Below are 12,373 nucleotides of genomic sequence, written 5' to 3' on the forward strand. Positions count from 1 at the left end.
TAAGACAAGGGAAAATTGTTTATGGATTGATTAGCCCTGGGAATTGACATTTCCTAGCACTTAGCATTTAGGCACCCTTGTAATAGTCTAGTTTGTTGTGTAGTGCCTCTCATCAGACCAGGCTCTCCAGGCACAGAGTATAAAAGTCCCCATGGGCAGCATCTCTTGGCAATGTCACTGTATTTTCCTTAATATATTCTTTAAAAGGGCCTCCCAGTCCTTCCCCTCCAGACACTGCTTCTTCAAGAGAAGTCCTTGCTTTAAAAAGGGGATGGGGCTCCCTAGACAGGAGCTTGCTCCTAGTTATTCAAGTCCATCATAATTTTTGAAGTCATTTCTTCCACTTCTGCTTCTGCTTCGGATCTTTTTTGTTCTTAAATTTCTTGTGTTGTTTTGGTCCTTTTTCCATGTCTAGTTTTCTCTTCTTTTCACTGAGAAACAGGAACAAAACATTTGTTAAAGAGAATTTCAGTTCAACAGGGGAACATCTGCTACATGGGGGAGAGGCCTCCACAGAAACTTTGGCTGCCAGGCCGCCACAGGAGAGGGTGTAGGGGAAAAGAAGTGATCCCGTTTCTTGGCTAGTTTAAAGCAGGGCTGGTGAAAGCACTAAGGAATATGGCCTAGATTTTTTGGTGTCTTGTGATTTTGGGTGCCCAACTTGAACCACCTTAAAGTAGCCTGATTTTCAGAGGGTTGGTGCTCAGAACCTCTTACAGTCAAGCCTCTTGAAGGCATCTCACGTTGGGCACAGAAACCGGGGCACCCTAAAATCATTAGGCACTTGAAAACATAGGCATACAAATAACAGTCCTGCACTGGGCTTAGGCTGGGGGTGGATGGATCAAATGTAACAAATGTGTGGAATCTCCAATTTCAAGGACATTTTAAAGGTCCTTGTATGTTTTTTAAAGATGTGTAGGGGCTCATTTACTGCTTCTAGCATTCACAGAAGCAATGTGTGTGCATACAAAGCAGAATAAAGAAGCATGATGGGCAACATATTTATTCCTGTCCTTAGGCCTCAAGAAGAACAACATGTATGTCAGTGCCATCCCATAAATCCCCAGGGGCACAGATCAGGAAAGATTTCATGCTGACCTGTGTAGGAGCTGAAAGAAGGAAGATGGATGAAAACCATGTTAGCGAGTCTAACATTTTCAACTAAGAACCTGACCCTATGAGCTGCTGAACCATCTGCTCCTAAGAAAGTCACAGGAAGATGAGGGCACTCAGCATCTCAGAGGATTAGGCCCTAAATTAAGAGGATGAATTTCTACAAGCTTCCACTGGTGGCAGCTGCTGCCAGTGCAGAAGAAAATCAAATGGAACAGGAGTAACTCTTTAAAGAATTACTCCCACCAAAGGAGAATCAAGACAAATTAGGTGCATGACCAGGGTGAAAAAGTAGGGTTAGTTAAGATTGAGAGATGTACCATACTGGCTAAATAAAAGCCAAGATAGGATCAAGTTATAGAAAGGAAGGACTGTTTTTCAGAGCCACACTACAATCTTATTTTCTCTACTCAAGGGAAAACCCAGCTTACTTGCTATTTACCCTCTCTGATCCCCATTAGGAGTATATGGAGAGCAGCAAGATATACAATTCTTGTGCCTTTAACTCCTCATCTTCTCTCTACATTTAAACATTACAATAAAGCAAACTAGGAAGGACAGATCCACTGAAGAGGTGTGCACGGATTTTTAAAAAAACAAAACACAACACAAAACACACACACTTTCCCAACCTTTTCAGGCTCACAATCGAAGTGTTCTGTCCTGCTTTGTTCAGCACTTCGTTCCATTCTTCATCATCACCCCGGATAATATATCTAAGTGAGAGGTGGATAGGAGAAAACAAAACAAAACGAAGTCTGTTTAAAGGAGAACAACTGAGGTTAATTTTGTCTACAAACTGCTACCCAGCCAGTGCCTGTGTCAGCATCCAAACAGAAGAGAGACTTTCAGAAATAAAGAGCTGGTTCAAAGCAGAACCAGATGGCTCAGGGGGATCTGTAATGCAGTACACAGCGATTCATGACTACATCAGCAGTCTGAATCCAAAGTAGGTCAGTGCTGACCAAGAACTTATCATCCAAAAGTGTTCAGTAACAGATGTGAAGCAAGTGGTTTCCTTCAGCTGCCCATATTGTGAATGTTACCAAACTGCACTTTTATGGCAGCCCCATCTCAGAGGCAGAGAACTGAACGGCGGCGGACACACATGCTCACACCCTGCCTTCCAGTGGAGGGCCAAGGCCAATGATTTTCCTTTGCATATAGGAGACATGCACTGCACCTGCCCAAGTAGTAAACTCTTCCAAGGTGAGAGGTCTTCAGTCTCCATGGCTTTTATTAATCTGGCAGCCGTCACCAGACCTACATACACTATTGAAGACATCCATCCAATGTATAGTTTCCATTTACAGGATTGCGGGGTTTTGTTTTTCAAAGTAAAGAAGCAGAAGTTAGGGCTGCACAAAAGATGAAGACCTAGGATGCATACAGCAAGTATTCACCAGGGGAAGTTAGTTAACTAAGAGAACTCCTGGATCAATGGTACACACAGGAAAGGCTCCATTGCAGAGACGGTCTGGGGTGTTGTAGCCATTCTGCTGCTAATGATTAGGAGTAAGACTGATCACTAGCACAAGGGAACCAAAAAGAAAGCGGCCCATGATATTATAACTTGAATGTTTCCTTTGAGCAGGAAGGCCAGAAAGACAAATTCTGGTCCGGTTATGTTCTTGTCCTGTGCCCCTCCCTATGGTATCCAAGTGTTTGAGACACAGCATGCAGCTTTAACTAAGGGACCACACAACAGAACTGGAGTGCTCATTCCCTCTACCCCAAGCCTCTGGGGTCTCAATACAGAAGTTAGCCTCTATTCAACCTTATATTAATGCTGGATAAAGCCTTTACAGCTCTCTCAGCTCTACTACTGTACTTCTCTGTAATCTGCCTTCAAAAAAAAAAAAAAAAAAAATCGAATAAGGGTGATTTTTCCAGGTTGAGGTCTGGGGGAAATAATTTAAAGGAAAAGCAGCAAGCCACACTGAGCGAAGAGGAGAAATGAAAGTAGTTTGAAATAATCATGCATATCCACATCTGTCACATCAGGCAGACGACATAACCAGAGATTTTAAGCAGCTTTTATTCCTCTTCTCAGCTTTGTTAGTGTTTGCTTTGTTGATTTAGGGCCACAATAGAAGACATTGCTACAACAATATTCTTTGAACAAATAAACAGTTTTTTTTGCAGGATAAAGGGAAGGACTGGTTCCTGTTAGCTCAGAAAGAAGAAACATTTGCTGGAGTTCTGTGAGACTCACAGCTTCAGCAGCCTTCAAGTTGACTAGCTTCACAGTAATTAACAAGCAGCTGTGCAAAGACATTTCAGGCAACATTAGGTTTAATCTGCCAGTTAATAAATGGAAAAAAAAAAGGTAAAAGAGGAATGATTAAGTCAGTGCTGACAAGAATACTTCTCTACTAGTGCTTTCACTGAAGCCGAGAATAGCTGAGAAGGACAAGTATAAGTCAGGAGTCCTAAGATGGTGTAAAAGAGAGTGGGACCATCTCCATGATTCGGAGGAAGCTAACGATTAAGACTACGAGTTTGTCACGGATTCTGTGACCTCCATGACTTCTACAGCGGCTAGTGTGCCTGGTTCAGAGGTAGCTTAGGCAGCCCCTGCGCCAGGTGCTCCGGCTGCTGCTGGGGCAGTCCCTGGCCATGGTGCCCCACTCTCCCCCCCCAGCAGCAGAGTTTGGATGTAGGAGGGGGTTGGGGCACAGGATGGGGTGAGGTGGTCTCTGGGCAGTGCTTACCTAGGGGGGGTCCCCAGGACTGACAACATCCCGCTCGCATAGCTGCTAGGCAGAGGCATGGCCAGGCAGCTCGGCATGCTGCTTCCACCCAGAGCACTGGCTTTGCAGTTCCCATTGGCCAGGAACCACAACCAATGTGAGCTGCAGGGGTGGTGCCTGCAGGCAGAGACAGCGCACACTGCAGAGCTGCCTGGCCATGCCTCTGTCTAGCAGCTGAGCGAGGGGGATGTCGTCACTTCTGGGGACCCCTCCAGGTAAGCACCGCCCAGAGCCCATCTCACCCCGTCCTATGCCCCAACCCCCTTCCACACCTAAACTCTGCTGCTGTGGGGGGGAGGGGCACAGAGCCACACACCCCTCCCCCCTCCACCAGCTGGGGTCCCAGGTCCCCCTCCCCCAAAGTTTTAGTCAGGGGTATATTAAATAGTGATGGACAGGGAGGGACCATGAATTTTTGTTTATTGCCCATGATCTGTCCATGACTTTTACTAAAAATACCCGTGACTAAAATGCAGCTTAACTAAGGATTATTCCTAGGAGCATCGGAAGCCATCAGATTAAAATAGCCCATGGTTAGATAGCTTGATTTATTATCTCTATTGCAGTATCATGTGGAGGCCCAACCAAGATCAGGGCCTCATTGTGCTGGGCACCATACAAACAGTGCAAGAGAGTCTATGCCCTGAAGAGTTTTAGCTAAACAGAAAAGAAAGGAAACGAAGGCAGGGAACGATCTAGGGGCTGCCCAACCTCACACAGGAAGTTTGGCAGAGTTGAGCCTGAGCCCAGACCCAAGTCTCTGCCCAATGCCTTAGCTTCAAGACCAGCCTGTTCTCTAGTGCAGGGGTTCTCAACCTTTTTCGTTCTGAGGCGCCCCCTCAACATGCTATAAAAACTCCAGGGCCCAGCAGGAGGACTCTATAAATAGGCAGAGTTTGACTTCTAGTTGACTTCGAGACAGGCTAGGTGGTGGGGGAACACAACCAAAAAAATAGAACTCAGAAGTCTGAAAACTGCTCAGGGTGCAGAGAGGGGGCTAGCTAGGGGCTGTGTGCAGGCGGGGGGGGTGGGAGCTCAGGGTACAGGGAGGGAGCTAGCTAGGGGCTGTGTGCGGCAGGGGGTAGCTCAGGGTGCAGGGAGGGGGTAGGTAGGAGCTGTGTACCGGGGAGGGCTCCCTCTGCGGAGGTTGCTCTCTCAGGGCTGACAAAGCCCTCGAGTCAGGACCCCTGCCTGGGCAGCTCTTATCAGCTGCCCAAGAAGTCAAAGGGGGCTGCGAGCTACGGAGCAGCCACAACCCCAGGCACCAGAAGCAGATGGGGGAATGCCATGGTTGCCTGCTCCATGGCATATCAGCCAGGAGAGCTGCTATCCTGCACTGCCTGGCTCTGGCTTCTGATCTATAACCTGGCCAGAGGCTGGGGCTTGGGGGAGAGGAGGAGGTGGGGGGAGCTGCCCCCAGGGCTGCCTTACTCTGGGTAAGACACTGTAGTTTGAGGGGGAAAACCCTTGTGGCCACCCAACTGAGCCCATGCGCTCAGAGCTTCTGCCAGCAGGAAGTGCTGGGGCTCCCAGCTTCAGCCCCATGCCCGTTAGATCCGGGGGAGGGGGCAGGAGGGTTGGTTCGCCAGGGCTCCCAACTTCAACCCTGTGCCATTCCTGGCTTCAGCCCCACAGGGGGCACCAGGGCTTGGGGTTTCAGCCGCAGGGCCTATGGCCCCCCTGAAAGGGCTTGCAGACCCGATTTGAGAACTGCTGCTCTAGTGGCCATCCAGTTGCACAGTTGGGTAGGCAGACGTAAAGGAAGCCAAAATCGCTTTTCCACACTCACACTATGTAGTAAATCAACCCTGGCTCCCAGTTGTTTGCTTTTACCACTGAGGCATGAGGCTCAATAATGCTGGTAGGAAAAGTCACAGGTAACTAAATACGAGAACTCAGCAATGAGGCTGAGGATGGGAACTAGACAGTTTCCGTCCACACTACGCTGCTCAGGCACAAATCTTAGCTCCTGTGTTGAACGGAGTACAGCTGGATGGCCAGTGCCAATGAGCACTGATTTCTATTACCAAAACTAATTTTAAAAAATGAAAAATTAGCTTGAGAGCAAGAGGCATTTATCAACAGAGACCATTATTAATTACCTGTGATTAACAAAAGTCTCTGAAAACTATAATCACCAGGTGCCAAAAACATGACAAAACAGCATTTATTAGATATTGCAGAATAAGAAGTTCAGCCTGTGTGTCTTGATAAACACCATGACTTCAAATTTCTGATCTAACACAAAGCTCAAGTTACTGGCTGACAATATGACATAGATGTCTGCTTTGAAAATGAGCACAAGGTTGTTACATATTCCTGCCCTACCCCCCGCATGCAAAGGTGTACTGCACCTGGAGCCTGGGTATTCAAACTAGATTCCTAGGAATATTTGTGGTGAGACTTATGTGAATAAATTCTTACTGTGTAAAGTCCATGTCTTTCAGCTTCCCCATTTCTTGCTTTTGTTTTTCCTGGAATTCCTTTGCTGCTTCTTCCTGCATTGAAACATCCCAGAGAGAGACACTAAGTTTTATGTACACCAGTAACCTGTGTATTACAAGGTAGTCTCCTAGGTCAGAAATTACAACTCTTGACTCCCCTCCCATCCAAAAGGCAGTATGCCCCATGAACAAAGCCCCAAGCTCTGAACTGGGTGTTTCTCAACAACCGTTCCCATTTTAATTGTTTTTTGTAGCTGCATTTTAACATAAATGCAAAGGTAAGGGAGGGAGGATTGGTGCACCACAGTATAAGGAGAAACAAGCACAAAAATGATGACACTTTAAAGGCAGTTAAAGCTTGCAAAGTTCCATAACTATCATAACAGGACATGTATGTCATGCACTCCTTACACTGGAAGCAATCCAGTTTAGAGGACTCCTAAGTTAGAGAAAACCCTCAAAGAGATCTGACGTGCGTATTGGAAGCTTTAGTAGCATGATTATTATTACCAAGTCCTCATTTAAAGATTTCAGGGTTGGCTCCATTACAACTTCCTTTGTAACTGCCATCTGCTCCTCCACAGCCTTCTCCTGGATCCTGCTGAACAACTGAGGAAAGAATAAATTAATATGATGGGGCTACTGGCGTTTTCCCACAGAAGTGCTTTAAAAAGGAATTAAGAATAGTTTGGCTTCCCACTATGGAACTTCTCTAGTCTTTGAAATATGAACAAGGAAATCGGTTTTGTTTGGTTTTATTTATTTTTTTTGGGGGGGGGGGGGTTAGGTGGCCATTTTGTGTGAAAAAATGAAACTCAATGCCCACTTCTTGAAAGCAGAAACAAAGATAGCTTAATAAAAAAATAAAATCAGTCATCCAATGTCACTTGAACGAATGTGAGAGCTGGTGGTTCACAATACACCTCACTTAGGCAATCCCAACTGAACCATTAATGTGTGGAGGAAAGTACTATAGATTTCTTCTCTTACAGTCATTCCTTCACATCAACTAAAAGAATTCTGTGCTGAGCAAGCCATCTGTAAAGCGACTGACTTGCATTTTAGGATGCAGAAGCTCTGCCTATTAAGTCATTGCATTAACTTGCTCAGGGGACTGGAAAATTGATGAGGATCCTTTTATTCCTATGGCACCAATTTGAATCTAGCCCATGTTATTACTGAAGGAAAGTATTACCCATCTGATAATGATCTAATTGAAAAAAAGAGTTGGTGGCCCAAGTCAAATTCCTCATGGACAGCCATCCACCACTACAGCGAACATCCTTGCTTTAAACCTCAGAGGGATCAAGGAGACTGGAGACCGGACCTATAGCCTTTCCTGGATATCTACAGGCTTCACTCTGTCCTACAGTGACCCTAGAGATGACCAATTCCAAGGCAGATTGAAACATTGAGCCTGGACTGTTGTATCAGTTTCCTCACCACCTTGCTTACTGAACATTAGAGCCCAAAGCCTCCTACCTTCAGTTCACCACCTTTCACCATTTGAAAACAAAACACAAGCATACAACAGAAACCACCACCACAACCACCTACGTTTGCCACCAAGTACAAGACATTTCATTACAATGAGCCTCTAATGATTTCTTAGAGACAGGCTGAGGATACAGGATTCTGATCCAGATTCCTCACACTACGAGGCTCAGGCCTGGCACTGCGTTGGGCCCAACTTGAGAGAGCAAAGCTTGACCATGATGCAATTACCTGGACGACCTTGCGGATGATCCTATTGAAGAGGCCCATCAGCTGACTGCTGGGCAGTTCTATCTCTTTTTCCAGCACATCCAGAGATTTGTGTTGCAGACCAATCCCCAGAAGAAGGGCCTGGAGGATAAGATTTTTTTTTTTTTTAAAAACCCATAAAAGTTAGGTTCTCCCCCACCTCCCTGGATTTTACCATCAAAGTTACTGGTCCAGCAAAATAATACAAAGCACAACAGGTGAGGTGTTCAAAGTTTTGTATGAAATATTGGAACTCCCTGAAATTGCTCCATTCTTGATGGGCATCACTACATACATGTTTAGTCCAGCAGTGCCTCCTGCTCTGGCTTGTTGCTTTTAGCTACTATTTACACAGCACTTTAAGCATACGCAGTGTTTTGCAGCATGTGTAAGAGAACAGGGTCCTTACAATCAGATTCAAGGCAAATACAAAACACGGCAGACCAGTACAGGTAGGAGACAGCGCAGCGAGGAATGCAGAAGAGGCAGTCAGCAGAAGCAGGGAGGTTTGGAGATGTGAAAGAGGAGAAGAACAGGAGTGTGGCATGTTAAGTGGGAGTGTGTTCTGAGTAGAGGCGGTGGTACAAAAGCAGACAGAAGGTGAGATTCGCTTACTCCCAAAGGGATAAATTAGACTAAACAGCATGAAATAAGAGCCAAGATGTAGGCAGTGATAGAGTTTACACAGGAGCAAGTTACTCGCTCCAGAAATATTGATGCAACATGGTCTCAACAGGGAAGGAAGGAGGTGGTAATGAATGCAAATGGTACATACAGACTGCACGGCAGAGAGGGATGTGTCTCCTAGCTGGCTGAGAAAGTACATCCTGGAGACAGCAGGAATTGTGTCCATAATCAGGTGATAGTCCACCATGTTTTGAGAGTACATCTCTAACCGCTTCAGGTCATAGGGGAGGAACACGGCTTCCAATTCAGGACGGCTGATTGCTGAGCAAATCAAAAACAGCAGTATTAGAATTGTACTTCATGTTTCTTCAGGATCTGGATAATCAAGCTCGCTGTTAATATCAATTGCCCGTGTGCTAACAGCCACAAACATAACGCACATACTTGCTTTGAAATGTATACATGAACCAAACAATAGTGGATATAACTGAATCCTCAACTGGTTTAGTCATGCAAACTCTCCGAATAAATTTTAAGATTAAATAAAAGCCTGTGTAAGGGACAGACACCTCACAACTATCTTCATGATTCCCACTCCTAGGCAAACAGTGGGCCATGAAGACTGGGCTCCTCCTCTTACTCTACAAGGGCTGAGACACATAGGTAGGGAAGCTTGCACTGCCTCTGCCCACACTGTGGCTGTCCTCTGACACGGGGGGTTAGAATCATAGACTTTAAAGTCAGAAGGGACCATTATGATCATCTAATCTGATCTCCTGCACTATGCAGGCCACAGAATCTCACCCATCCACTTCTGAAACAAGCCCCTAACCTATGTCTGAGTTACTGAAGTCCTCAAATTGTGGTTTGAAGACCTCAAGTTGCAGAGAATCCTCCAGCAAGTGACCCATGCCCCATGTTGCAGAGGAAGGCGAAAAACCTCCAGGGCCTCTGTCAATCTGCCCTGGAGGAAAATTCCTTCCCGACCCCAAATATGGCGATCGGTTAAACCCTGAGCATGTGGCCAAGATTCACCAGCCAGCACCCAGGGTTGGCAGTTTTCACCAGGAACAAATATTAAAGAAAAACAAAACACCAAACCAGACTAATTCCTATCTTCCCTTGAGAAATCATGAGCTTGTTACATTCAAGAAACCACAGTTTGCTTTCATAGATTTTTTGAGTCAGAAGGGACCATTGTGATCGTCAAGTCCGACCTCCCCTTTTACACAGGCCACAATTCCTGCATCAATAACTTGCGGCTGAATTAGAAAGTCTCTATTAGAAAGACGTCCAATTCAGATTTAAAGACTTCAAGTGATGAGATCTCCACCACAGCCCAAAGATAAACTGCTTCAGTGGTTAGTTGCCCTCACTGTGAAAAGTGGGTACCTTAAGTCCACAGTTTGACTTTACCCAGTTTCAAATTCTAGTTACTGGATCTTGCTATGTATTTGTCTGCTAAATTTAAGAGCCCTCTAGTTTCAGAGGATTTGCAAAACTTTAATCAAGTAGAGCTCTCTGATCTCAGCTATTAGGGAGACAGTACTGGAAGTTTTCACTCAGCAATAAGCATATTTTTAAGCTGAAGGGAGAAAACAGAACTGACCAACAGGGAGTTGTAGAATTCTACTAAAGGCTGTAGAACATTCACAGGTTTCATTTAAGAACCTTTTTGATAAACCATGTTAAGATCTTAAGCCACTGAAGGGATTTTAGAAGCCTAGAGACTCACGAGGTTGCAACTCCTGCTTGATATTCTTGTTCTGTAGAATGTTCAGTGCTAATGAAGGGGGGAAAGTGCTGAACTGATACGACAGCAGAGACAGGAACCGCCTCCTGAAATCTTCAGGACAAGAAGAAAAGATAATGGTTACCAGCATGGTTGTGCAAAGAATACACGGAGGATCCTCTCACACTAGGACAACCAGCTGTTACCTTTCCAGAAGGCAGCGAGCCAGTGCTCCTGTTCACTCTCTTCTTCATTTAGCATCTTCAGCATGATACAGGAGTGCTCACCAGTCAGGTCATTCTAGGAAGGAAGACAGATTCCCATGATCCCCGGTACACACCCTTTTCATTATGTACTGAAGTGACAAAAGCAAAGACAGGTGTTGTAATAGAATTAAAACACTGGGGTCCCTCTTACCCAATTTCTTGCATGGACACGAGTTGTATTAAAAGTCACTGACCATCATTATGGAATTTACATCCCACCAGCCTTGGGGATTTGATAAATTCCAGAAAAGGGGCATTTTTTTTTTTGCTATTACTTAGCTAGCCAAAAGCTACCACTAACTCTTAACTACCACTCAAGAGTCAGAAAAACAAATGCAAAATGGCACAATGACATAGGAAACTTAACCCTTGCTGTCAGACAAGACTTACTCTAAGTGACTTGCTTTGATCTGCAGTTCTGGCATGGCTCATGAGGAGATGTTGATATGAGAGTGGCAGAATTGTGAGATGGTGATGGGGTTTGACTTCATTCTAAAAACTTCTTTTCTATTAGGGTCCAGATTGTGTGAATTCTGTACACAGAAGCGTGTACACATCATTTCCGGTCAAAACTACTGCAGCTGCATCACAAGTGTGGCAAATGCATAGGCAAAAAACCAACCAGCCATCTACCTGGCTATCTGCACACACTTGCCTGAGTTACCTACATGGGCACTAGCCTTAAGTTTTTAAGCAGAGTAAACAGCTAAAAGATATTACAGATGGTCACTACTCCTCTTCCAAACCCTAAAATATGTTAAGACAGCTATTAGTGAGCCCATAAACCCACAAGATAAAAATAACCATACAACCCCAGTGAAACTCTCTGACACTTATTATAAGATTTTCAAAAGCACCTAGGTGCCTAACTCCCAATGATCTGCTGAGGTGCTTCAGAAAAATCCCACAACCCAAATCCTATCAGAGTACGTGGAAAGGTTTTCACTAACGTCAGTGGGAGCTGGATCAGGTTCCTGAAATAGTATGTTACTTACTGGAGTCTGCCTCAGGTAAACTGGTACAAATCCAGCACGTTTCCAAAATCTGGGGGCAAGGTGGGGAGGGGGGGTTGGAGGAGAGAGAGAGAGAAAAAAAATTACACACTGGAAATTGAGATGTTAATGCTACAGTAGTAGTTGTGACAGCAGACCTATCCTGATTGTGGAGTAAAGTTCATATGGCATCATAGTAAACTTATAACAAATAATGTTGATCAAAAGGGTATGAAAAAGGGCTAATGATATAGACCAAACTTAGATAATAACTTATGAACAAAAAGACTATGGACATTAGATTCTGACATCAGAAAGTGGACAAGATTCATGTGTCAGAAATACGGGTTAATTGGTGGACACAACAATAAGGGGACAGCCTATCCACCAAATTTTGGGACTTAAAAACAACAAAAAAAACACCAACAGATTTCAGTGAACAAAAACCATGGACTCCTGGGAGGTTCCTCCATTTATCTGTGAATTTGAGAATCCTCAGAGATTTGCAGACCTCGATACATCAGTGAGGGCACCAGATTATCACTGTTGGACCCGAGAGCAACCCAGACTGATACATGCAAGATTCTGTTCTGTCTTGCCTTTCTCTTCCTACCAACCCAAAACTACTATCTTCTTCTATCCTTTCCCCCTACACCAGTGGTTCCCAACCTTTTTGTGGCCAGTAGCACATTCATTTTTC

The 12,373-nt window shown here is 44.9% G+C and overlaps 1 protein-coding gene across 3 annotated transcripts in view; it reads right to left on the reverse strand.

Moving 5' to 3' along the window:
• The window catches only part of NAT10 (N-acetyltransferase 10), a 35,396-nt gene continuing 23,023 nt past the window's right edge, over window positions 1–12,373 (reverse strand). For all 3 annotated transcript variants that reach the window (XM_030560070.1, XM_030560072.1, XM_030560069.1), the window contains exons 21-29: window positions 11,677–11,725; window positions 10,622–10,715; window positions 10,419–10,529; window positions 8,832–9,004; window positions 8,039–8,158; window positions 6,824–6,922; window positions 6,294–6,367; window positions 1,749–1,832; window positions 1–431 (exon numbers count right to left, since the gene is read on the reverse strand). In XM_030560070.1, the coding sequence (XP_030415930.1) occupies window positions 332–431; window positions 1,749–1,832; window positions 6,294–6,367; window positions 6,824–6,922; window positions 8,039–8,158; window positions 8,832–9,004; window positions 10,419–10,529; window positions 10,622–10,715; window positions 11,677–11,725 (904 nt within the window). In that variant the 3' untranslated portion in view covers window positions 1–331. The remainder of the gene's footprint in view (window positions 432–1,748; window positions 1,833–6,293; window positions 6,368–6,823; window positions 6,923–8,038; window positions 8,159–8,831; window positions 9,005–10,418; window positions 10,530–10,621; window positions 10,716–11,676; window positions 11,726–12,373) is intronic.

This window comes from Gopherus evgoodei, chromosome 4 (genome assembly GCF_007399415.2).
Source record: "Gopherus evgoodei ecotype Sinaloan lineage chromosome 4, rGopEvg1_v1.p, whole genome shotgun sequence".
NCBI classification, from domain to species: Eukaryota; Metazoa; Chordata; order Testudines; family Testudinidae; genus Gopherus; species Gopherus evgoodei.